At 37.5% G+C, this 23,826-nt stretch overlaps 4 protein-coding genes and 1 long non-coding RNA gene across 5 annotated transcripts in view; all 5 read right to left on the bottom strand.

Moving 5' to 3' along the window:
- Positions 1-8: 8 nt before the first annotated feature.
- On the bottom strand, positions 9-8,357 carry ftr67 (finTRIM family, member 67). Its single transcript, XM_067606234.1, has 7 exons — positions 7,673-8,357; positions 5,325-5,420; positions 4,916-5,149; positions 4,602-4,761; positions 4,403-4,504; positions 2,083-2,181; positions 9-566 (listed from the first exon to the last, which is right to left on the bottom strand). The coding sequence occupies exons 1-7, from the start codon at positions 8,270-8,272 to the stop codon at positions 499-501; spliced, it is 1,359 nt and encodes a 452-aa protein (XP_067462335.1). The 5' UTR covers positions 8,273-8,357; the 3' UTR covers positions 9-498.
- A 3,878-nt stretch (positions 8,358-12,235) lies between these two features.
- Positions 12,236-15,582, bottom strand: si:ch73-52e5.2 (protein THEM6). Its single transcript, XM_067606251.1, has 3 exons — positions 15,475-15,582; positions 14,399-14,903; positions 12,236-13,556 (listed from the first exon to the last, which is right to left on the bottom strand). The coding sequence occupies exons 2-3, from the start codon at positions 14,897-14,899 to the stop codon at positions 13,449-13,451; spliced, it is 609 nt and encodes a 202-aa protein (XP_067462352.1). The 5' UTR covers positions 14,900-14,903; positions 15,475-15,582; the 3' UTR covers positions 12,236-13,448.
- Positions 15,583-16,548: 966 nt separating this feature from the next.
- Positions 16,549-19,305, bottom strand: LOC137194370 (protein THEM6-like). Its single transcript, XM_067606218.1, has 3 exons — positions 19,013-19,305; positions 17,155-17,662; positions 16,549-17,002 (listed from the first exon to the last, which is right to left on the bottom strand). Exons 2-3 carry the CDS (start codon positions 17,656-17,658, stop codon positions 16,895-16,897), a joined length of 612 nt encoding a protein of 203 aa, XP_067462319.1. The 5' UTR covers positions 17,659-17,662; positions 19,013-19,305; the 3' UTR covers positions 16,549-16,894.
- A 954-nt stretch (positions 19,306-20,259) lies between these two features.
- The window catches only part of LOC137194367 (uncharacterized), a 17,382-nt gene continuing 13,815 nt past the window's right edge, over positions 20,260-23,826 (bottom strand). Inside the window, exons 20-25 of the mRNA XM_067606216.1 lie at positions 23,479-23,615; positions 22,729-22,853; positions 22,467-22,612; positions 21,807-21,909; positions 21,530-21,666; positions 20,260-21,300 (exon numbers count right to left, since the gene is read on the bottom strand). Of these exons, the coding sequence (XP_067462317.1) occupies positions 21,186-21,300; positions 21,530-21,666; positions 21,807-21,909; positions 22,467-22,612; positions 22,729-22,853; positions 23,479-23,615 (763 nt within the window). The 3' untranslated portion in view covers positions 20,260-21,185. The remainder of the gene's footprint in view (positions 21,301-21,529; positions 21,667-21,806; positions 21,910-22,466; positions 22,613-22,728; positions 22,854-23,478; positions 23,616-23,826) is intronic.
- On the bottom strand, positions 22,878-23,468 carry LOC137194369 (uncharacterized). Its single transcript, XR_010930958.1, has 2 exons — positions 23,362-23,468; positions 22,878-23,081 (listed from the first exon to the last, which is right to left on the bottom strand). It is a non-coding gene; the product is annotated as an uncharacterized lncRNA (long non-coding RNA).

Raw genomic sequence — 23,826 nt, 5'->3', positions numbered from 1 at the left:
TGAAAACGTCTAGTTTGTACAAGTCTGTTTGTTTTTTAATGTCAGCGTGTCACAAATCACAATATATTACATGTTTCTGTAAACCAAAATGATTGTTGCAGAGAGTTTTGGCTATAAAAAACAGAGGAAAATAATTATAAAAGCATATCTTCATAAAAACTAAAACCATAGTGAGTTTCAAGGCAGTTCCATTGTCAATACTGAAGTTATAGTGAGTTCAGTCTAGCTTTGTGCTGCGTAATACTTAATAAAGTAAATACATTGTCAGTGTTGCACTATAGGAGTGCGTGAGGCTCTCCTCATCTCTTTCCCACCTGCACTAATGCACATACGTACAACTGATTGGTAAAAAACTAATTCTATAAGATGAATTATTAAATGTACAAATTCAGGAGTGTCAGTACAGGGAGGGAAAAAGGAGAAGAAAGCACTCAAGAATGATGACATTCAACTCGTTTTTGTGCATGTGAAATGTTGATCTTGATGTCCACTAGAAGTCTATTTCCTCCTGGGGTGAGCGCGTCGTTGAAGGTGCCTCTGCCTGGATCCTGACGAGAGTTTAGAGCCTAAGCAGGCAGAACAGGAATTAGTTAACAGCACTCTGAGGCAGCAGAGACGTTAATACTAGGGTGACATGTTAGAACAGAGCTCACAAACATGCTGCCATACATTTATCTGTAGCAGGTGGTAGACCACAAACAGCACCAGTAATATTGTTTTCCAGTTAGTTTTAGTTATTTTATTTTTCTATGATATGGTTCATTTATTTAGATCTGGTCAGGAAAATCAGATGTAAATTAGGCTTCTAGGAGTAACTCTGGCTCATCTGAAGTTTTTTTTTTCTTGTACTGTAGCTAAATGAGCATAATGAGAATAAATTCAATAACATGTTAATTTCATCAAGCTCAAGACTGCATTTTCACATGTTTCACTATATTACCAGTGTTGCCAGATTGGACAGTTTTCTGACCAATTGGGAAACTTTTTATTTAATCTGGCGGGTCAAAAGTTTTGGGCATGTTGTGATAATTTGGACTATTTTTTGTCCCATTTGTCCAGTTTCCACCACTGAAAGTTAGGCTACACTCCAACAACGTTCATGTCATATCAGAGTTATCATAATTATGAGTTTCTGACTTGTAAGTAGCGTTCATGTCAACATCCAGGTCCAGGTAACAATGTTTTAATGCTTACACGACCAACTCTGTAATCATATGCTAACCGTCTTGATGTCGTGAAAGTTCATGTGTGTGCAAGTGGTTAACGTGGGAATATTTCCCATCTCTACCATCCATCCTATTACGATGCCAACGTGGCATCAGCTCACCACAACTGGGCAGGATCTATGCTTTCATTGGCTACTTTTTATCCTATCAGACAACACCGTTCATTACCTGAGACAAAATATTCCAAGAAAAGTTTAGGCCTACACTTTGTATTTGAATATTTTAACTTTTTAAATTACCTGCTCTTCCTTTAGTTTTTATAAATTTTGTAAAGCACTTTGAGCTGCTTTTTGTGCATAAAAGGTGCTATTTAAATAAAGTTTATTAGTATTATTATTTCTAAAGTCAGGTGTTTTCGTTTTGTTAGCCGAGGTGTTGGCATCATGTGAAAAAAATGCATATTTTAAATATGTTAAATGTACCAACTTATTAGTATTGTATGTAAAAATTGCATTATTTATGGATTTAAGTGATCAATAACATAAAAGCAACAATCAAAAGGATGTTAAGAACAAATGGTGTAAATGTGGTTAGCCTGCTCATTAGCACAGATTTGTACTAAGAAGGACACTAAGCATCATTTTGAAGAGGTCGGACAGATACAATCAGTCATTCTGCAGCGTGTTTCAGAAAATCTGAACATCTAAAGACTAAATAATAAACTGAACTTGAATCTAAAATCGAAAGCTAAACAGGTCTTAATAAAAACATTTACAGAAATATGCAATAAATTGAAAATGTTTGTTTCTCTCTTTCACTGAAAAGATAACATTTCTGATACTGTTTGGTTGGCATACAATGAGTTCTACATACTGTTTTACTATTATTATCATTTTTTGATAAGGGTTCAAATTACCAAACGGTGAGAAGACAAACGTGGGCACAGCAGGTGCTGGAGTGAGGAAAGGGTTGAGAGGGTTCACAGGACTTTGGTCCAGGCCGAGTGGAGGGATGACTGCAAGCACAAAGAGAACAAACAGTATTACTGCAGAGTCTCAGCGGGGCCGCCGTCATCCTTACGCTTGTGTAGAATCAGCAAACTCAACTGTAAACAAACAAGTTGAGTAAGGTGTTTGTGCTGCACGGTAATGTGGTTACACACATAATGATTTAAAGATTTTGGCTACTGCTCATATGTGCTTCAATGATAATTTATGACACAAAATAGTAACTCAAATCAGAGGTAATTTGGAGTTCAATAGTTCAGTGAGCTGGATTTTTGAATGTATTTAAGAGTCGGACAAAAATATGTTTTCTTCATATTCGTCCAGATTTCAACATTCCTACAGTAAAAACTGTTCAGGAGCTTCTTATATTCTTCTTATATGTTTTATATTTTATTAGGATGCTCTTTTATAACTTCACAGTTATTCCAATTCAGCAGTTGGGAAACAAAACTTATGCTTTTAAGCTAGATCTCAAAGTGTGTCAATAACTAGCGCTTAGGCTCAAATTCAACATGCTGTTTCGACCAAATGTCTTATATACAGACTGAGTTTATCTAGATTATATCGAGATCCAGATGCTACATTTTATTTAATCTGTAAGCCTGATATTTGTTACCACTACAGCCCGTCTGATACTGGACTTTTTAGGCAGATACTGACATCGATATTTAGGAGTTTTAAAAAAATCTACTACGCAGCCTGGGAAGGGCTATGGAGAAAAAAAAATCTATCTATATTCTATCTATTGTGCTCTGTATTTAATAATTTTTACTCTCAATTCACCTGAATTCACCCTCCTGCCTCGTTCTCTCATCCTACGTACACCCTCACTATGGATTACTTGGATTTAATAAGGCTTTATTCTAATCTTGGACTAAGATATGTGGATATACTTCAGGTTTTGGCTTGTAAGCACAAAACCGTATTATCTCTGAGATCCCTTCAACATATTCTGCAGGATAACTTGACTTTTTTGAGGTTAAAACTTTCATGCACTTGCGGATGTCATCCAGTTCATAAAAACTCAGCTTCAGGGTGCTGGAGCACTTCATGCATATATACAGCTAATCCTGGCTGTGCCCTCTAAAAGAGAGGAACAGGCAAAATAAATAAAATGGATGAACCAAGAGCACTAATTTGTTTTTTTGTTTTTTTCACCGTGGCCCCTATCAGCCAATAGTAATTTTTTCGAGATATAACATGAACAAACAATCTTGATATGAATCCCTTGTTACTGAGCAGAACATTTTAAAGTTAAAAAAATCAACTCGTCAGTGCTCTCTGGTGGATAAAGACACTTAAATGACTTCAAACCTAAAATCAGCCTTATTTCTGTACGGAAATTTCTTCTTACTTATCAGCTGACGCATTCACTGATAACAATGTGTGCAATAAGCTAATATTGGAAATGTTTAAAAGTGATAAGAGGACACTTTTACTTTCACACTGAACACTTTAAATGGACAAATGCATCCTTGAATACTAAAAGCGGTTTAAAGGGACTGGATCTCAGTGTGTCTTCAATACATTTTGGGGTGTTTTGACATGTTTTGACTGTATTAAAAAGGTGGAGTCAGTGATTCTGGAGAAAGATTGTTCAATACATGTTTTGTCAAATTAAGCAAATGTCTCCTCACAGTCCACTAGCTGTCTATTCTGTGCACTGAAAAAAAATCTGAGCAAGCAGCTGTTTAAAATCACACAAATATCCTTCTGTACATGGGTTGAGCTTATTAACCGTATCAATGAATCAATAAATACAAACACTGTTGATTTCTTTCTGTGGAGGCGACATGCAAACTATTTTGGTTCAGGAAATTTCTGCTGACAGTCGGCCTGGTGAAGGCAGTTTGTCCGGCCGTTGTCCTCTCAGCTTTCCAGGAGCTGCAGCTGACAGACGGCTGCTTCTGTGAACAGAAACGCTGAACGCTGGTCGAGTGAGAGGCGGGGAGGCCACCAGAGAGGCGGAGAGTGTGGATGGACAGTTGTGGTCACATAAGATGATTTTTTTTTTCTGCTCATGATAAAGTGTGAGAGGAACAGAAGTGACTCTACAGCTGACGCATCGCTCTGGATTCCTCCATATTTCTATTTTGGTCGTTGGCTTGGCAATGCACGTCCACGAATTTGGGGGGCGGAGCTTTCTCCAGAATGACTGACTCTATCTTTATGAGCTGTAAATGCTGGAAAACATATTTTAAACTAGCATGAACAGGTTTATATACTCACCTAGTGTTGCTTCCATTTGTACAGTCGACGCGGCGTCACCGGGCTCGGTCTTATCTATCTGGACACCGGGGTGTGGAGGTCCTACAATCACTACATCTCTCACTACAAAAGAAAGAAAGAAAAAAAAAATCACATCAACAGAGATGAGAGAGTCACTTATGTCAGATAAAAACTCTCATATCTATGCAGAGTTCTCTACCTTTCTCGTAGATGCTGACAAATCCTCCCTGGCAGACCTCCTGCAGCAGTCCTTTAAAATCTGACACAGCTGTCATCACAGGGCCAAAGGTGAGGTTGGGGTCCATGTTGATTGAAGGTAAAGCTGACAGCACGGGTGGAGCTTGGAGCGACTGACAGCTCTGGTAAGACAGATACAGACATCATGAGCGTATGACATTAAGTTACTTCCCTGAAAATCTGAAAACTGCCACGAAAACACCACAAATAAGACTTTTGTTTTCATTTTTGCAAAGTATTTCCAAATCAAGCTGTATAATGTTTGAGTGTTATTACTTGAAGGAAATGGATGTGGTCCTCAGTGTGAGACAGTTTGTCCAGTTCAGCCTCATTCTTCTTCTGCTCAGCAATCTCCTTCTGTATCTTCTCCAGCAGCTGCTCAGCCTGACTGACGACCGTCTTTTCCTGGGCTCTGATCAGCTCTCTCACCTCGAACCGCTTCAGCTCGATGGAGCGAATCAGCTCAGTGAAGACCGCGTCGCTCTCTTCAGCTGCTGCCCGAGCAGAGCGCTAGAGGGAGACAGACGTCAGGAAATTTATTAGAAAGAACAGACAGCAAACTGAAACAGAAGACTTACTGCTTCGAGAGAGTGTGTCAGAGAGTCTGGCAGTAATGGTGATAAAATAAAATGATGAACTGTTAACAGCATTTAGACGTCAGATCAAACTGCGTGACGACACTTACGGTGAGAGAATAGATGGCGTGTCTCAGGTCCTGGGCCTCCTTCTCTCTTTGCTGGATTCTCAGCTGAGAGGTCTGCTTCATGTCTCCGAGCTGCCTCTGAGGAAAAATGTTGAACTCAAAGTCAGTTTTACTTCATTGAAATCTGAGTATTATGCTGCACCAGGTTATAGGTTGCATTTCATTGTTCATGTGTTTGTGTTTCTGTGCCATTATATATGACATTCATCGTTTACAGTATGTTCCTATAGGTGCCAAGGCTGAAGTTGGCTTGTGATTCAGGAATTTCAGAGGAACCTGTGAGATAATATCAGCCGAGTCTAAGCTCTTGCAATACTTATAGTTGTGAAACAGGTTTAGTAGTAAAAGCCTTAATTAACACTGTTTAAAACCCAGTTTCACGTTGTTTAACCTTGATTCTACTTGTGGAAACAGAAGAAAAGGGTCATTTCACTGCTTTTTCTCTCCATACAATCCACATTAGACCATTTCTACATAAATTAACACTGTAAATAAAAAGACTTATTGAACTTAGATAAGATTGACAGGGACACTTCAAAGATTCAAAAGAACTAGAGTTGGTCCCCGGGTGCTGTACTGCAGCTGCTCGCTGCTCCTAATGTGTGTGGGTACATCGGGTGGGTCAAATGCAGAGGATCGGTTTCATTTGAATGCATGCGAGTGCTGAGAAATGGCGATTAAGAACTCTTAATCTTAATTTGTCAAACCTTAAACTATAAGAAAACAGAAGAAAGGGGTGATTACTGTTTTTTCTCCCATCTAGTTCACACTGGTCCCTGTCTAGAAAAAGAACACTGTCCTAAGACTGGTCGAACCTAGTCTAGATTAACATGGAGGTTCCATACACTTCCATTTGAAACCTTAAACTTAGAGCTGCAACAACTGACCATTTTATCGATTAGTTTCCCACTATTAAATTAATCGGCATCTATTTAGGTAGTTGATTAATAGTTTTGAGTCATTTTTTAAGTCCAGCTTCTCAAAAGTGAATAATTTCTGGTTTCTTTAGTCCTCTATGACAGTAATCTGAACGTGTTTGTGTTGTGGACAAAACAAGATATTTGAGGACGTTGTCTTGGGTTTTTGGAAACAGTGGCAATGACAATAATCAAAAATAAGTCAAAAGCACTACTTAAATTGAATTTTTTTTAATCAGGAAAAGGGGCAATTTCAGTGCCTTTCCTCCATCCTGACCACATTCAACCAAGTCTACATCAAAACACACTGTACTTAGACTTGTCTTACCTGGACCAGATTAACATGGGGGCTATGATAAACATTTCAAATCCCCCGTTACATTTATGAAACCCTATTCTGCTTGTGAAAACTTAAAAAAAAGGTGATTTCTCTACTTCTGATCCATCTAAGTTGCATCAGGTCTTGATTTTTTAAAAAATGTATTTTACTCAGTGGTTGAAGAAGTATTCAGATCCTTTACTTAAGTACCAATACAGCAATGTAAAAATACTCATTACAAGTAAAAGTCCTGCATGAATCCTACTTAATTAAAAGTACATATGTATTAGCATTAAAATGTACTTAAAGTATTAATGTAACAGCAGTATTATTATATATGACATCAATAGATTATTAATACTGAAGCATCAGTGTTAGAGCAGCATGTTACTGTTGTAGCTGCAGGAGGTGGAGCTAGTTTGAACTTCTTTATATACAGTTAGCTAGTTTAGTCCAGTGGTTCCCATCTAGGAGTCAGGCCCCTTCAAAGGGTCACCAGATAAATCTGAGGGGTCGTGAGATGATTAATGGGAGAGGAAAGACGAAATACCAAAGTTCTGATACACAAATCTGTCTTCAGTTTTTTTTTTCTAATCTTTGATTTTTGGTGAAATATTGGATCAGTTGAACATTTATTGAAATGAAACCCTGTGAGAAGTTTAGAGGGAAAAATCACTATTTGGTGGAGCTGTTAACAACTCATAAACATCTGAAATGTGACCCCGACTACACACTGCTTTTTGTAAGAGGACAAAGCCAAAAAGGTTGGAAACCACTGGTTTCATCTTTAACAATATGTTGTATTTTAAAAACTTGTTATATTATCCATTGTGTCAAATCTTCACTTGAAAAGTAACTAAAGCTGTCAAATAAATGTAGTGGAATAGAAAGTACAATATTTCCCTCTGACATGTAGAAAAGTGAAAGTATAAAGTAGCATCAAGTGGAAATACCCAAGTAAAGTACAAGTACCTCAACTTAAACACAGTACTTGAATAAACGTTCTCAGTTACTTTCCACCACTGACTCTATTTAGAAGTGTCCAGTAGCTGGTCAGCAGCCTGTTGTCTTGAATCAATCAGATAATTGATTACCTGCTTCTGTTGTATCTCTGCCTCAGCCAGCACCGTGTCGTGTCCTTTGTGCTCGTCTGTCAGACACAGATAACAGATGCACTGCTTGTCAGTGCGGCAGTAAACCTCCAGCAGCTTCCCGTGCTGGGGACAGATCGTCTCCTGGAGCTTTTTGGTGGCTGAAACCAGCTTGTGCTTCTTGAAAACAGCAGACTCGTAGTGAGGCTGGACGTGGACGTCGCAGTAGGACGCCAGACACACCAGACACGAGTTGACAGCCTTGTTTTTCCTCCCGGTACACACGTCGCACTCAACGTCGTCGGCTTCGGCAAAACTTTGGTTTGCGGGTGTTTGCGTGACGTCTTGGAGTCCAGTCTTTTTGAATCTCTCCACCACGTCGGCCAACATGGTGTTTCTGGCGAGCAACGGCCTCGGGTTGAAGCTCTGCCTGCACTGCGGGCATACGAAGACCCCGAGGTAGTCGTCCTGGTCCCAGTAGTTCTGGATACAGTCCGAACAGTAGCTGTGGCCGCACGGGATGGTCACAGGATCCCGCAACACGTCCAGACATACCGAGCAGTTGAACTGGTCCTTGTCCAGTACCACTCCTGCTTGAGCCATCGTCTGAAAAACACTGAAGCGTATGTAGAAGCGTAGAGAAGACTCAGGAACTAGACAGATTGTCGCTTTGTTTACAGGAAGTGAACAGGAGGGGGCGTGGCCAGCTGTAATGTAGTTTCGAAATAAAAGTCATTTAAAAGCTATTTAATATTTAAAGATCCTCTCCAGTCCACATGTTTTAACACGTTAAATACTCTGCTTTGAATAATAATATGTGTCTGATATGTTTTTTCCACAAAATAAGTATATTTACCACGTTAAAATCCTTAAAACGGCTTTTACTCCTTCTCCCTCATTAAAATACTGCAAACAAACAAATACTGTTTGTTTGACACAAGATATCTCCTACTTGACCATATAGTCCATTCTCAGTGTATAAACTACTATTATTGGTCATATTTTTATTCCCTGATCCCAGCTTCTCAGATGTGAATAATTTCTGGTTTCTTTAGTCATCTATGACAGTAACCTGAACATTTTTAGGTTGTGGACAAAACAAGACATTTGAGGACGTCATCTTGGGCTTTGTGAAACAGTGATCAACATTTTTCATCATTTTCTGACATTTTATAGACAAAACAACTAATCGGTTACGTGAGAAAATAATCGACAGATTAATCAGATTAATTACAGATTCATTAATTAATAATGGCAATTATCATAAATTGTAGCCCTGCTTAAATACATTTTTTGAAATCAGAAAAAGGGGCAATCTCACTGCTTTTCCTCCATCCTGACCACATGCAACCAAATCTACATCAGAACATGTACTTAGACTTGTCTTACCTGGACTAGATTAACATGGAGACTCTAAAGACTGTTTAAAATCCCCTGTTAGATTTGCAGAACCTTGTTCTGCCTGTTAAAAATTTTCTCTGCTTATGGTCCATCTAAATTACATCAGGGCTTGATTTAAAAAAAATAATTTTACTCAGTGGTGGAAGAAGTATTCAGATCCTTTACTTAAGTAAAAGTACCAATACAGCAATGTAGAAATACTCCATTACAAGTAAAAGTCCTGCATGAAAAATCCTACTTAGGTAAAAGTACATAAGTATTAACAGCAAAATGTACTTAAAGTACCAAAGTAAAAGTACTAATTTCCTCCCTCTGACTGATTTATTATTATATATGACATCATTAGATTATTAATACTGAAGCATCATTGTGTGAGCAGCATGTTACTGTTGTGGCTGCTGGAGGTGGAGCTAGTTTGAACAACTTTATATACAGTTTGTTCGTTTAGTCCAGTGGTTACCGACCTAGGGGTCGGGCCCCTCCAAAGGGTCACCAGATGAATCTGATGGGTCGTGAGATGATTAATGGGTAAGAAGAAAATACAAAGTTCCGATACACAAATCTGTTTTTATTATTTTTGTTGTTGTTATTGTTGGTGCTGTGCATCTCTGTCTCTCTCTCTCTCCCCCTCCCTCTATCACCCTCAACTCAACCAGTCAAAGCAGACAGCTGCCCACCCAGGGCCCCGTTCTGCTTGAGTTTTCTTCTGGTTACCAGGGAGTTTTTCTTTGCTGCTGTCACCAAGTCCTTGCTCATGGGGGAATATTGGGTCTCTGTAAATTTAAGAGTACAGTCTATATGTGGAAAGTGCCCTGAGATAACTTATGTTATGATTTTGTGCTATATAAATAAAATAAATTGAAAAAAAATGTATGTGTACTAGAGGCTTCAAGTTTCCACCTCACACTTGTATAAGTTGCATACTGCCCCAAACTAGGTGTGATGTCACAAATCATGCTAATAGGTCCACCCCTTAAAATCAGATTTTTAAAGAGCACAGAGAAACTTTCCAGCTTAAGCAGATGAATGTGAAAACAGCCTTCAAGTGTCAAACTCTGCACATCATACTCTGCACAGAAATGTGGAAAAAAATATGTAAACTGTATTTCTTTATATATCTTTGCACATGCACATCCCATACTCTACTGAGTGTTTTCTATGTTGTAGATTTGGAATAAACAAGCCTCTTGCACCCAAAAGTACAGAAATTTAATCAGTGGTGGACAAAGTACTCAGATCTTTTACTTAAGTAAACGTAGCAATACAACAATGAAAAAAATATTACAAGTAAAACTCAGCAGTAATTGGCAGCTGATTCATTGTTGTGTGCATATAAGCAGCATTTTTATGTTCAAGGTAGAGCTAATTTTAACACTTTATAGGCCACTGTATAGTCTAATATACACATAACAATGCATATATAACAAACTGATCATGTTTTATGTATAAAATTTTGATCTGAAAAGTAACTAGTAACTATAGCTGTGACATAAATGTAGTGGAGTAGAAAGTACAATATTTCCCTCTGAAATGCAGTGGAGTGGAAGTATAAAGTAGCAGAAAACAGAAATACTCAAGTTAAGTACAATTACCTCAATATTACCTCATAATTGTACTTAAGTACAGAACTTGAGTAAATGTACTTAGTATCAAAAAGTATCAAAAACATACAGTAAGTACTCATAATGTAGAATGACCAATTACAGTCTTTTTATTACAGTGGAGATATTATTGCTGATATATTAACATGAAAGCAGCATTTTAATGTTGTGGTTGGTCAAAATTGAGCTACTGGTATTTATAGCCTATTGTTGGGTAGTTTTCATTCAGTTTCATTGTATGTTTTACAAATAAATATTCTTAAACATGTTTGAAAGCTACTATGTGCACACTACTGACTGATAGCTGTCAAAGAAGTAGTAGAGGACACAAAAAGTGAGTTTGTATTGAATCACCTACACACCTAATGGAGGAAAATGAAACCTTATGGACGATCATCTTTGTGCTCTGACATGCAAAAACATGCAAAGTCTCTTCTGGAAACCCTTTTATTTATTCATTCATGAGTTATTTATTTATTTTGGAAAAAAAGTAACACCCACACTTACTCCAAAGCCACGGTTTTAATAGACAACGTTTTGATCCAAGTCAGATATTTGTCGTGATATTTGTATTTACATTCATATTTTTTATATTGTTATTTATGTTTATTTGTTAGTTTTTCAGTTCTTTGTTATCCTCACTTTTCTCTTTCTTGTCTAATGTGCCTTGTCTGTTGACTGATATTTACTTTTTTTCTGTGCTTTAATGTTTGTAAAATAATCTCTTGCAATAAAAAGTAATAAACTCTCCAAAGTCTCCTGCAGAAAGCCAGTAGTGGAGGAAGATTCTTTACTTAAATAAAGCGCTCACATTACAAACTCTTGAGTTAAAGTATTATCAGCAAAATGTAGTTTAAGTATAAAAAATAAAAGTACTCAATGCAGAAGAATGACCCCTGTCAGCGTTATATTGTTATATATTACTGGATTATTATTATTGACGCATTTACATTTAAGAAGCATTTTAAAGTTGTAGCTTGTCAAAGTCAAGCTAATTTTACTCAAATCATCATGTACGGTTGGGTAGTTTTAACTATTAAAATGCAACACATTTTACACACTGCTCATATGTTCTATAGCTAAAATCTTAATATAAAAAAATACAATTGCAACTATAGCTGTAAAAATTTTTTTTTGTTGTTGTTGTGTTGTGTGTGAGTAGAGTAGAAGTTGAGTAGCAGAAAAATGGAAATACTCCAATTATGTAAAAGTACATTTACAATTAAACTTATATACAATAATTTGAGCAAATGTATTTAGTTATATTCCTCTACTGCCAAAAGACCCATTTGACAAACACATTCAACTCAGAAAAAAAAGTCATCTGCTTTTATTCATTTACAGGCCATCTGTAGAAGACGTGTTTTCCTGGAGTACATACTGTATATACTGACTCTACCCGTCACATCTAATATTGTAATTGAGCTGCAAATAGGTAATAAGGAACACATCTTGGTCCATGTTTAGTATAGGCCCATAAACAGTGCATTGGTATCTCAGGTGAATACTATATTACAAACCCATGTAAGGAGAGCCAAATGACTGAGATCCAATCACCCAAACATAGTTTCCAATGCATTTTTTAATTTAAAATGCCTTCAAATAATTGACACAATAAATAACGTTTGGTACATTAACACATCTCCATAATCATAAATAACATAAGTGGAAAATAAAAGGACAGTGTATATCTTCAAGCCCAAATCAATTAAAAAGTATTTTGTTGTCAGTGCATCAATAACATAAATGACATGTAGACATAAATCTTCAAGAATGGATTTCGTTTTCCCTCCTTACAGAACAATACATTACTTTGGTCACAAACTAAAGCTTTTATGCATTAAAGGGACGGTTCCAGATTTCAAAAGCCTGTCTTTCTTAAAAACAAGCATCATCCTAACATTCACCATTTATTGTTTGTTGTGGGTTTTGAAAAGTTGCCAGCAACCTTGGATAATCTTTTACTTATTACGCCTGTCAGTTTGGATTCAAGCACTTTCTGCTAAAACTAATTGCAATTCCAGTTAAGCATCCCACCCTTTAAATGCACAAACAAAAACAATACTATATTGATTAATGGATCCCTCAGAATTGAATAATCCCTTTCAGATTGTTAACAGGAATTGCATTTGTCTACTCATTTGGGATTCCTTGTGCAAAATGCTGATGGGAAGATTAAAACAGTACATGTTCATAACGTCCATTCAAGTATTTCATCACTTACATTTTTGTAAAAAGTTCATCTTTAACTGAAATTGTAACTGTCAACTAACAACTTATCGAGAGAAACAGGCACAAAAAAATTCTTCTGTTTGTTTCAAAACATGCACTGATGTCAGTGGAAGATTATCTTTTTGCTCTACATGCTTACCTGAAGTCAGGGTTTTTGCTAAATGATAATGAAGATGTCTAAAAGCCAGTCTATTCACAGTCAACTACTAAATAAGCTGCAGGGATAAAGCTAGGTTCTTGTGTCACTTTCTTTGGAGAAAACAACTTCCAGTATGATCCCAATGCACGAGTGCATTTTAAAACATGGAATACCTTACAGTTCAAGTTTTCATAATCAGCTGTCTGAAGTATTTCTGTTCACATCTTACAAAAATACACGTAACAGGTAGGATAGACCCGAAACAGATAAGTGGAATCTTGTAAGTCAACTAAAAACGCTCTACAGTGTTTTACCGTGTGTGTGCATGTATGTATATTGTATATGTGCGTGCAATGCTAATGATATGTGGGACTACACTCATGGAACGCGGCGTCATGGTGTGGCTTCACTTGTTCTTCTCTTCCAGTCCGCTCTCTGCCCTCAGGGCCTGGCTGCTGGCTGAAATGAAGCTGATCCAGTGTTTGAGGTCTTCGGGAAACTCTGGACACTCAATCTGCACACACAAAGTTAGAAGAAACATCTGAAACAATTTTGATAATCAATGAATCATGTAAAGATCCCCCCCAGACATGTTTTAACATGTCTATAAAATACTTGTGCATGGGAGGCTTCAAACTTCCACATCACACTTGTGGTAGTTGACTGGCTCTAAAGTAGTTGTGATGTCACAAATCCTGCTTGTAGGTACAAGCCCTAAACTCAGATTTAAGGTGGGTGCAGAGAAACTTTCCTCTTCTGTACATGAATGTAATGAAAACATTTTCCTAGTGTCAAACTAGACATACATCATTCTGCACAGTGAAGCTCAAACATGCAACTGAAAGAACAAGAAGAAAAACTTTTTTGAGTGGAAGGAGACTTTAAGTATTTTTTTTAAGCAAAAAAGCCCAACAAACCTAAATACCAGCTTCTCAAATGTGAGGATTTAATGCTTTTCTCTATCTTGTGATAGTAAACTTAAAATCTTTGGCTTTTGGATGTTTGTTCAGACAAAACAAGACATTTAAAGATGTCACCTATGGTTTTATTAACTTTTCATGGACATTTTTCAATATTTTCTGTCATTCAAATAAACAATTTTATAGATTAAACGATTAATCAATTATAATTGGGTTGCCCTGGTGCACTAGAGGTTAAGGTGTCTACCATGAAGTGACCTTTTTTGCATGTCATTATCTCTCTTCACTCATTTTTCATCATCCTTCTACTCTCAACTTAGTAATAAAAGGAATAAGACAAAAAAAACACATACATACAACACAAAAACAAAATAAATGCCATATTAGTCAGTAATGAAAATACCAGTACTTTACTCCATCTCCTGCTATCACTCACCTTCCTTTTGCAGACAAACTCGATAATCCTCTCCGGGCTGCAGCGCACCACATTCTGCCTGCAGAGCATAACTGCAGAGACAAAACCATCTTTCTTGGACACAAAGCGTTGCTCCAAGTAAAAGGCCTTCTCGTCCCATCCCACCACTTTGGTCCGAATCTCAAAAGCCTCGCCGAAGGCCAAGGAGCGTCGGTAGCGGATGGTGGAGGCCCCTACCACCATTTTGGCCCCCAGTTTGTGTGAGGCCATGAACAGCCCGTTTCGCATGTAATGGTGGAAGCGGGCAAAGTCACACTCCCTCAGGTATCGGGAGTTGTTCATGTGGCCCATGTAGTCCAAATCATGGGGAAGGACCATGCCATCAATGCTTTGCTCAGCTAGGATGTCCCATATTCGGGGTTGGAACCATGCCTGGAAGAACACCTGGGCCCCGCGCAGGAAGTACCATACATCCACACTGCAGAAGAGCAGGAGGAGGACTCCCAGCACCAGCAGCAACATCTCTCTAGAACAACAGTCCAAATATTATTAAGACAACTTTGAAGTCTAATTACACACACACATATATACACACACACACACACACACACACCTCCATGTGACTGAAACAGCTGAGTTTATATGACAGTCCACAATATTTTAATCTCAAACACATTAATTTAAAGCAGTTACTGTTTCATAAATTCATTAGCACACTCAATATTCAACTAAATGCACCTTTGACCTCATCAATGACAATGCAGATCTGTAGAGAAACATGTGAATGTTTTGTTTTCACTCATAAAACCGAAAATATATCAGATTAAATTAAAATACAGACGCAGCATATTGTCACAATCATCCACTTCAACCTTGAGAGGACCGGGAAGCTAACGCCGCTGCATTCAGATGAACAGGGCGCAACCTGCTGTGACAGCCAAATCTGTTAGCTTAGCTGTTAGCCACCAGCAGTTGGTGGCCTTGGCATGATAAACACACTCCAGCCGATGAAACATGCAGCCGCTATTTTCAAAGTCAACATTTAAGTAGAAAATATAAAGACCGTAGATTGGTCTTGTTGTGACTGTAAAACTTACTGTGCGTCCAGAAGAGAGTGCTAACATTGGATGCGATTCAACTTGAGGAAACCGGTAGAATGAATGAACACGACTTCCGGGTCTGTGACGATGCGCAACGTCGTTGGTTGCCTTGTCGGCATGGTTACAAATATTCATATTCAATGATTGACGTCATCATGGTTTATGCTGTCTGTTAGTAACACAATCCGAAGATAGCAAAATATTATTTGAACGTAAATAAATGTTAAATGCAATTTTAATCCGGTTTATGAAGAATTCCTGCAAATCCCTGAATTTTACATCTTCGAAATAAAAAACTATTGCTGAGATGTGTTAAAGTTTAGAAATTAATAGAGTCAGTGACTCTCTATTAACCCTTACAGACGAATATGTTACTATATTTTTCAGTTAGTATTATTTTTGTTTTGTTTTTTGTCATTAATTAATTAAACTTCAATCTTCTCTTTCTTTTGCTACTTAACCACACGACACAGATCTGTAAAGTTTGTCATTAGATAAATCATTGTGGAATTACACATTTTTTAAAAGTTTGTGCTGTCAAGCTCTAAGTGACTGTTCTGGAAAAAACAGCATGATAAAAGTGAAGTTTTATACATGTACTGTAACATAACCTAAAAGCCCAAAGTCTGTATATTCTGCCACCAGCAGTCGGTTTCAGTTGGGTGTTGACATAGTTACATCGACCATTGTGTCCGATCTGTGATCAAGCAAATACTGACAAGCATCTTTTATCTAATATGTTGCTAATGTAACATTCTTGGTCTTTCCTGTTGGGCTACTGCTACTGTTATGTTTTATTTCTCTTACAACTGTACCTATTTGTTGTTATACCACCTTTGGTTTAATTCTTATTTATTGCATTGCATCTTTTCTTATTGCTGTTTCCTTCAATAATGTGTTCATAGTTTCTTGATTGCTTCCAGTGAAAACTTTTACAGGCCAACTCAAACTTTCTTGAGCACTTAATGGAAGTGTGTAAGGCTCTCTGCACAGCTGTATATGCAATAATAATAATAATTATTATTATTATAATAATAATAATAATAAGGGAGAAGGGTGCAACAAAAGGACTTCAAAACTAATTTGTTTTATTGCTGCCATAGTGCAAGACCATACACTTTATACAATCATATTACTTTTCTACCGTATAGGTAAATGAGGATCATTAACCCTGCTTTTCAGCTTCTCTAAACAACATGGTTTGCTGGTTACGCCAGTCTTTCACATGTATTGGGATCTAAGTAAAGCTTGTTTTCAGAATTGTAGGCACGAGTGTGTTTAAGTCAAGTAAATGTCATCACTGAAGAGAGACAACAGCGGAGAAAATTCTCTCTCAGGCAACTTTGATTCATGGGCAGGTTAATTAGCTGGCTAAACAAAAAGCCAGTCTTCATAACTGCCTGTGCCATGTCCAGCCTTATTTGTTCTTCTCCTCTAGTCCACTCTCTGCCCTGAGGGCCTGGCTGCTGGCAGAGATGAAGCTGACCCAGTGCTGAAGGTCCTCTGGAAACTCAGGGCACTCCACCTGCAAAGAGAAAATCACAGGCTCAAAGTCCATCAATTGACAGAGGATTTTTATGACCTTCTCAATGTGCTATTTGCATTTATCACTCTCAAGCTATGATTTTGTGACTGACCATTTCTGACAACTGGCTACTTTACAACACCCTTCCTTACCTTCCGCTTACACAGGTGCTGCATGATCTTGTCCGGGCTGCTGCGTATGACGCTCTGCTTGCAGTACATGACGGCACAGACCAACCCATCTTTTGTAGACACGAATCTCTGCTCCAGGAAAAAGGCTTTGTCCTCCCACGTGACGATCCGACTCCGCAGCTCGTAACCCTCACCTATACACAGAGCCCTGCGGTAACGGATGGTGGTAGCCCCGACTACCATGGAAGCTCCGAGGGCTCGCAAGGCCTTGAACACGCCGTTACGCGTGTAGAGAGAGAACCGGGCAAAGTCACACTCGCGCAGGTAACGAGCGTTGTTCATGTGGCACATGTCGATGTCGTGGGGAGTGACCAGGCCTGTTAGGATCTGCTCCGCTGTGACATCCCAGACTGGAGGCTGGAACCAGGCCCGGAGGACCACCGCAGCCACCCGCAGGAAGTACCACACATCAAGACTGCAGAAGAGAGCCAGCAAGGCGGCAAGCACCCACAGCACCCACCACATCTCTCTAGGAAAAGCACAAACACACACAGAAGAAGAAGCAGGTTACTGTGATGTGTAGCTTGGATGTAGTTTAAGAAGCCAAGGTGAGGTGGATGTATGGTAGTAATTAGTGGCTTGTAAGGGTGTCCAGTGCATAAATTTAAAAATATTGTTTGGAAGATGTAAAACTGAACTAATTGCACAACGTGTACTCTAAATATTAGCTTTTCTATTAAAGCACAGTCTGCATTATTTAAGTTCTTCAGCTCCAACTTTCATTTGCCCCCAATATACTTTTTCCCTGAAACACATGTATGGTATTTAGGCTATTAATAACTGAGAATCTTCCATAGTTGTGTTAAAGTTAAGCATGCTCTGTCTGGCTCAGAAGCACACATGACAAACACAATCCCTCTTTCTACTTGAATCTTACTTGAGACATTTACAGTAAATTATAGCAGTGATTGAGGTTTGTTATTGTGTTTTACACTGACCAATTCCTCTCGCTCTTTTTATGCAGGCATATTTCTCATGTGTATTTCATTTGTCTGACAAAAACATAATGTTGGAGTGATTTAATGGGTTTGATCCAGGGTGTGTAGCCCCTAATGTTGACATGAAACTTGCCCCCTTTTCTGGAGGTAAGCAATCCATTATTTTTCATACCTAACAGGGACTACAGACAACAGATCCATTGTGATTCAGTTTCACTCTGACTCAACGCGAGTTTCCCACTTTTCAGGATACCTGTGAACTGATTTCACAAAACGTGAAGGTGGAAACAGGTTCTGCAGGAAAGGCTGGCTTCCTCTCTCTGCAAAAACTGCATGTCTTTAAAGCAGGTGGTTAAAACTAAATGAAAAGATTACTAAATTTAAAATGTAGGATATGAAATACCTGCCCGCGTAGACGAAATTGCCAAACCAGCATGCCTTTTAAACAGATTTTTCATTCAACAATGTTGTCCTACTTGTATGTTATTATACACACTGATCACACCCTAAAGGTAGTTACTATTGTTAGCAAGGCTATGCTAACTAACCAAGAAAAAAATCATAATTAGTTAGTGAATCACGACATTGCAATCAGTGCAATTACTACAAAAGTAATGGACAATGGATCACTGCATTAAGTCTAACAGTCTAGAAGTGGTCTTGTGTCAGAAATGTCATTCACCAGAGTTGAAAATACTGCTTTAAATGTAATTTCACATTTAAGCGAGAAACTTGATATAAAACTAAGGCTAACGTTACTTGTTGAGACGGTAACTTAGTTTTCCTGATATTTAACACATAAAAAGCCAGCCAGGACAAACTGGGATAGTAGAGATACACATTAATAGCTTAAACTTTAGGGCTAAATCCAATAAACTCACCTGCTGTGTGGTTTCCTCCTGAATCTGCAGAATCGACAGCACTGGAAACAACGTGAGTAAAGTCAAACGTTTCTCCACAAACTCAAAACACGTCCGGTTACAACCTTTAACATAAAAGTCTGACTGGTAAACGTGTTTCCAACGGTCAACTAACGGCGAACAAACGAAAATACACGCAGTAATCTACTTTTATGTAGTATAGTATTACTTTCATATAGTGTATAGAGCTGCGTTTCATACATCTGTACACATTTAATAACATTTCATTTTAGGGCAGGAGCGCTTCATTTTATTTTGTCCTCGCTGTTTCCATGGATCCCGTCCGTGTGCTCCCATACGCTCCACGGGACACGTTCACGGAGAACCTGGATGTGACGTAGGAGCAGAAAGGGCTGCGATGATTGGTTCATAAGTTATGAGACTTTTTCAACCGATTTTAACTATCATTTGGTTACAATACATAATAATTATTGGTAGTCCACGTAATTATTGTATTTTGTAACTTTAACTGAGTAAATTTACTCAAGTACTGTTCTTAAGTCCAATTTTAACCCACCTGTTCTTTATACTTCAACTCCACTACATTTCAGAGGGAAATATTGTACTTTCTACTCCACTACATTTATTTAACAGCTTTAGTTACTTTTCAGATTAATATTTGCCACAATGAATGATATAACAAGCTTTTTAAAATTCAACACATTGTTAAAGATTAAACCAGTAGTTTCTAACCTTTTTGACTTTTGACATCTTACAAAAAGCAGTGTGTAGTAGGGGTCACATTTCAGATGTTTATGAGTTAACAGTTCCACCAAATAGTGATTTTTCCCTCTACTCACGTGGTTTCATTTTAATAAATGTTCAAATGATCCAATATTTCACCAAAAATCAAAGACTAGAGAAAAAGTCAAAAAACTGAGGACATATTTGTGTATCAGAACTTTGTTTCTTCTTTTTCTGTTTTTTCTTTTCTCTCCCATTAATCATCTCACGGCCCATCAGGTGACCCTTTGGAGGGGCCCGATCCCTAGGTTGGTAACCACTGGACTAATTATGGACTAATATTGGTACTTAAAGGTTTTAAATACTTCTTGCACCACTGCTGTAGACACAACTATTAGAAAGTTAATCATCTTAAATAGAATCACTCTGAAAATACACTAGTAAACTCAATACCTGGTAGTTTAATGCAGTTTGCTAAAAGGTGAATTTGTGCAGGAAACTGGCAGCTCACATTACAGCAGAGGTTGGAGTTTTTTTGTCTTTAATATAGAATTAACAGCAATCACAAGTTATGCATGAAAATAAATCCCAGTCATGTGTATTAATAGCACATTAATATAAGTTGTTTCTCCATATATGATTTACTGAAAAGAAAGGTTGCTGCAATATTAAATCAAAAAATATGCCATATATCCCACATCCACCACTTTTCTGCCTTTTATCACTAGCAGACAAATGCAATGAACTCAAACTTTTATTACTCCAAAAAAGTAATTTAAACATTGGTTAAGTGATTAAACTGTGCATAGAGAATACATATGACAATATGTAAAACATGTATTGCACAAACAAAAGTCAACAGAGAAACCAAATAACTGACTTTTCACTGTCCACACAGTGTTTTGATTATCAGGGCAAAAAAAAAAATGTTCACAATCACCCAAACTTCACTTTTACATTCAATATGAAACATTTTCACAACCTTCATTATGTTTATCATTATGCAGTTGAGGTTTATGGACTTGTATTACCTTACAAACTGTGGAAAATATATGTTAACAATGATAAAAACTAAATATGAACAGGCTTATCAAGCACTCACTAAACAGCACTTCAGACAGTTGTATTGCTACAAAATAGTGAGGCGTACCTGACCTGGTGTAGTGCAGATTTGTGGTTTGTGTGACACAAGCACCACAAGCTGAGTGCAAATATCAAATCTGTCATCATTCAATGACCTTAAATACAATAAAACGTGCCTCTACCATAATTATGTGAATTAACTAACATTAGGCAATTATAAAATAATAATATATTATATATATAATAATAAATTATTATATAATAATAATAAAATTAACTTTGATAGAAAAAAATAAAGAGTATCTGGCTAGTTTCCTTTGCTCATGTGACTATGTAAAATCACAGAGCTTTAACTTGCACCACAGATTCACTGAATTTGACGAGAGCGATGCTCTGTCACCATTTTCTTCATGTCTCGGTCTGCTGTTATGTCACCAACTTCAAGCTTATGTCCTGAGCCAACCAACGGATCATACTGGTGTCTGAAACAGAGCGTATAGTCAACTGTGAAAATACACGTCGATGTAGCTGATGAGATTGTTTAAAAAAAAAAAAAATTCACTTCTGCAAACGGAAACAGGGAATTATGATCAGAGCTTTACCTGCTTGAGGTTTCCTTCTTTACATGAACTTTATCAATAACCTGGTACTTTATCAGGTCAGTATAGCATTAACTAATTTTTAATCATTGTCAGCAGTATTTGAACTCACTGTTTGAGGTGTTCCTCAATGGCTTTGCGTTCATACATGCTGCCATACACTGTTTTCACAGGATCAACAAACATCTTCTTGGTGAGTGGACAGATGAGATGTTGGGGTATATATTGTGGCTCAGGATCCACCAATTTCTTTAATATGGGAAAAAAAAGGCAAGAGACAATTAACATAATACAGTATGTTGATGTGAAAACTGTAAGGCATCAAAAATTTAATGTTATACAATAGTTTAATCCACCAAAACTTTGTACATAAATGCTTGCTCCTTCACCTTCTCCATGTCATCCAGTGAGCTCCCTGCTGTTTCCTCTGTGTGTTTCTTGGCTTCTTGTTCGTACGTCTCACGGCTGGTCAGGAATTCCTCAGCCAAAATGCTGCCACAGAAAAAAAAAAACTTAATAAAAAAGTAAAGTGTTTGAAATATTTCCTCACACTGTCAAAAATTAATGCATGTGATGTTTGTTTCATCAAAAGCAGGAACAAATGAGAAGAGAATACATAACGTTAAATCAACACCTGCGACAGTCTGAGAAGTTTTCATTTTACAAGCATCACAGCAAATACTTTTGATGAGCTATTTGATTAATATTGATGCTGTTATAATGTCCAACCTTGTACAGGAAAGACAGAACTGTGTACCAGACGGGATGAAACAGGACAGCAGAAGCACCTGTCATGACCATTAAAACTCTATTTTCAAACTGTTGCATTTAGCTGTTCAGTTACTTTACTCTCCCTTTTCCCAAGTTATCAAACAATGTTAATGATAGAAAGTTCAGAGGTGTCACAACAAGCCAACAAATTTCCACCCTAGATCCCATATTAAACTTTGCAAATGGATCACAAACATCCTCAGCATAAAAATATCCTGATAAAATTAGAGTGTTAAGTTTTGTTAAGTGTGATTTATTTATGTGTGTTTATATGTCACCTGTCCAGTGGATCGTCAGGCTCAGGGACGATGAGCAGTCCATACACAGCATCAAGGATGTCTCTCATGGTGATGCGGGCATTGTAGTTGCGGTCAAATATGTTGTGGCAGATTCGGCCCACACTGTTGACATTGCAGTGGTACACCTGCCATCGTGTTAAGAAAATCTCGCTACAAAAAAATGTACAGTTGAGGCAATATTTATGGTAACCATTATAAAATGAAAACAGCGTGTGACCACTTTCATATTTTGGCAGGATACTTGTGTGACAAAGCGGACAAGTGGAGGCTTCACTGGATAGTCAGGACCGAACTGGCAGTACAGCTCAAACACTCCTTTCTCATACGGTGTGTCAGGAGGGCCTTGCATGAGAATCCTCCAGAACGCTGAATTTTAAAAAAAAAAGAAAAAAAAAGAACATTGTTGTAACGTTTAAGGAACTACAAAACACAGCTGTACACTTTAACTTTACATGAATAAATATATCTGAAAATAAGTTATACTGACAAGCCCTGGTGGGAGGGATACACTTTTCACATTTGAATTATGGATTGTCCCTTTATGATTTATATCACTAGAATGTGTTATCATCTACATCCCAATAAGTAGAAACCCTATAAATATATTTTTTTATATGGAACAAAAATGTTTTGCATTCATTTTTCAGGTAAATTATCTCTTCTCAAGTATCTTTGCAGCACTGTAGCTGGCTGCAGGATAGAAATTAAGGACTAAATAATGATTAAATAGTAAGTGGTGGTGTCACATGAATGTCTGATTAAAGTGGACCTATCATGGTCATCAGAGCTTGATAGATCCTCTGTTAAATAATACTGGATGTCAAATTTTGGAATTAAAAAGAAATTCCAGACTTGGAATAAAATCAAATAAAACTTTTGACTACAAATCAAATACATTTTTAAAGTAAGTAGTCATTTATTTTACCAATTTTTGCACCTATTTTTCCACAAAAGAAGAGTAAAACAGGTCATAAGAGAATCTTCCTCTTACTGAAGTCTGATTCTGATGGAAAGATGGTGAAGAAGGGATGTGGGTCACAATGCAGGCTCTTCAGCTCCTCCAGGATTCGTCTGTCCTTCTCCATGAAACGCCCATCTTTAGCCTCTCGAATCTTCTTTTTCAGAGCACTATTTAAAATATATGTATTAATGGTTTAATTACTATTAGAAATCACAGAGATCAGAGGCTCCTGTTTAGTTGTTAGCCAACACAATAAAATTCAAAAATGCTGAACAGCTTTCAATCAAAGTGAAAAGAGGACAGTGATGTGATTTTGGTAACTAATGATTCACAATAGCGTCACCAGGTTTCCATTTGTAAAACATTTCACAATTTTGG

Source organism: Thunnus thynnus, chromosome 12 (genome assembly GCF_963924715.1).
Source record: "Thunnus thynnus chromosome 12, fThuThy2.1, whole genome shotgun sequence".
Taxonomy (NCBI): Eukaryota; Metazoa; Chordata; class Actinopteri; order Scombriformes; family Scombridae; genus Thunnus; species Thunnus thynnus.
This window is presented reverse-complemented; position numbering and strand designations above follow the sequence as displayed.

Coding starts and splice junctions, on each gene's coding strand:
- ftr67 (XM_067606234.1), bottom strand. CDS start 8,272: ATGGCTCAAGCAGGAGTGGTACTGGACAAGGACCAGTTCAACTGCTCG. Junction 4,762..4,915: donor ACCACATCCATTTCCTTCAA/GTAATAACACTC, acceptor CTGTCTTACCAG/AGCTGTCAGTCGCTCCAAGC. Junction 567..2,082: donor GTTTGTCTTCTCACCGTTTG/GTAATTTGAACC, acceptor CTGCCTGCTTAG/GCTCTAAACTCTCGTCAGGA.
- si:ch73-52e5.2 (XM_067606251.1), bottom strand. CDS start 14,899: ATGTTGCTGCTGGTGCTGGGAGTCCTCCTCCTGCTCTTCTGCAGTGTG. Junction 13,557..14,398: donor AGTTTGTCTGCAAAAGGAAG/GTGAGTGATAGC, acceptor TTGTGTGTGCAG/ATTGAGTGTCCAGAGTTTCC.
- LOC137194370 (XM_067606218.1), bottom strand. CDS start 17,658: ATGTGGTGGGTGCTGTGGGTGCTTGCCGCCTTGCTGGCTCTCTTCTGC. Junction 17,003..17,154: donor AGCACCTGTGTAAGCGGAAG/GTAAGGAAGGGT, acceptor TTCTCTTTGCAG/GTGGAGTGCCCTGAGTTTCC.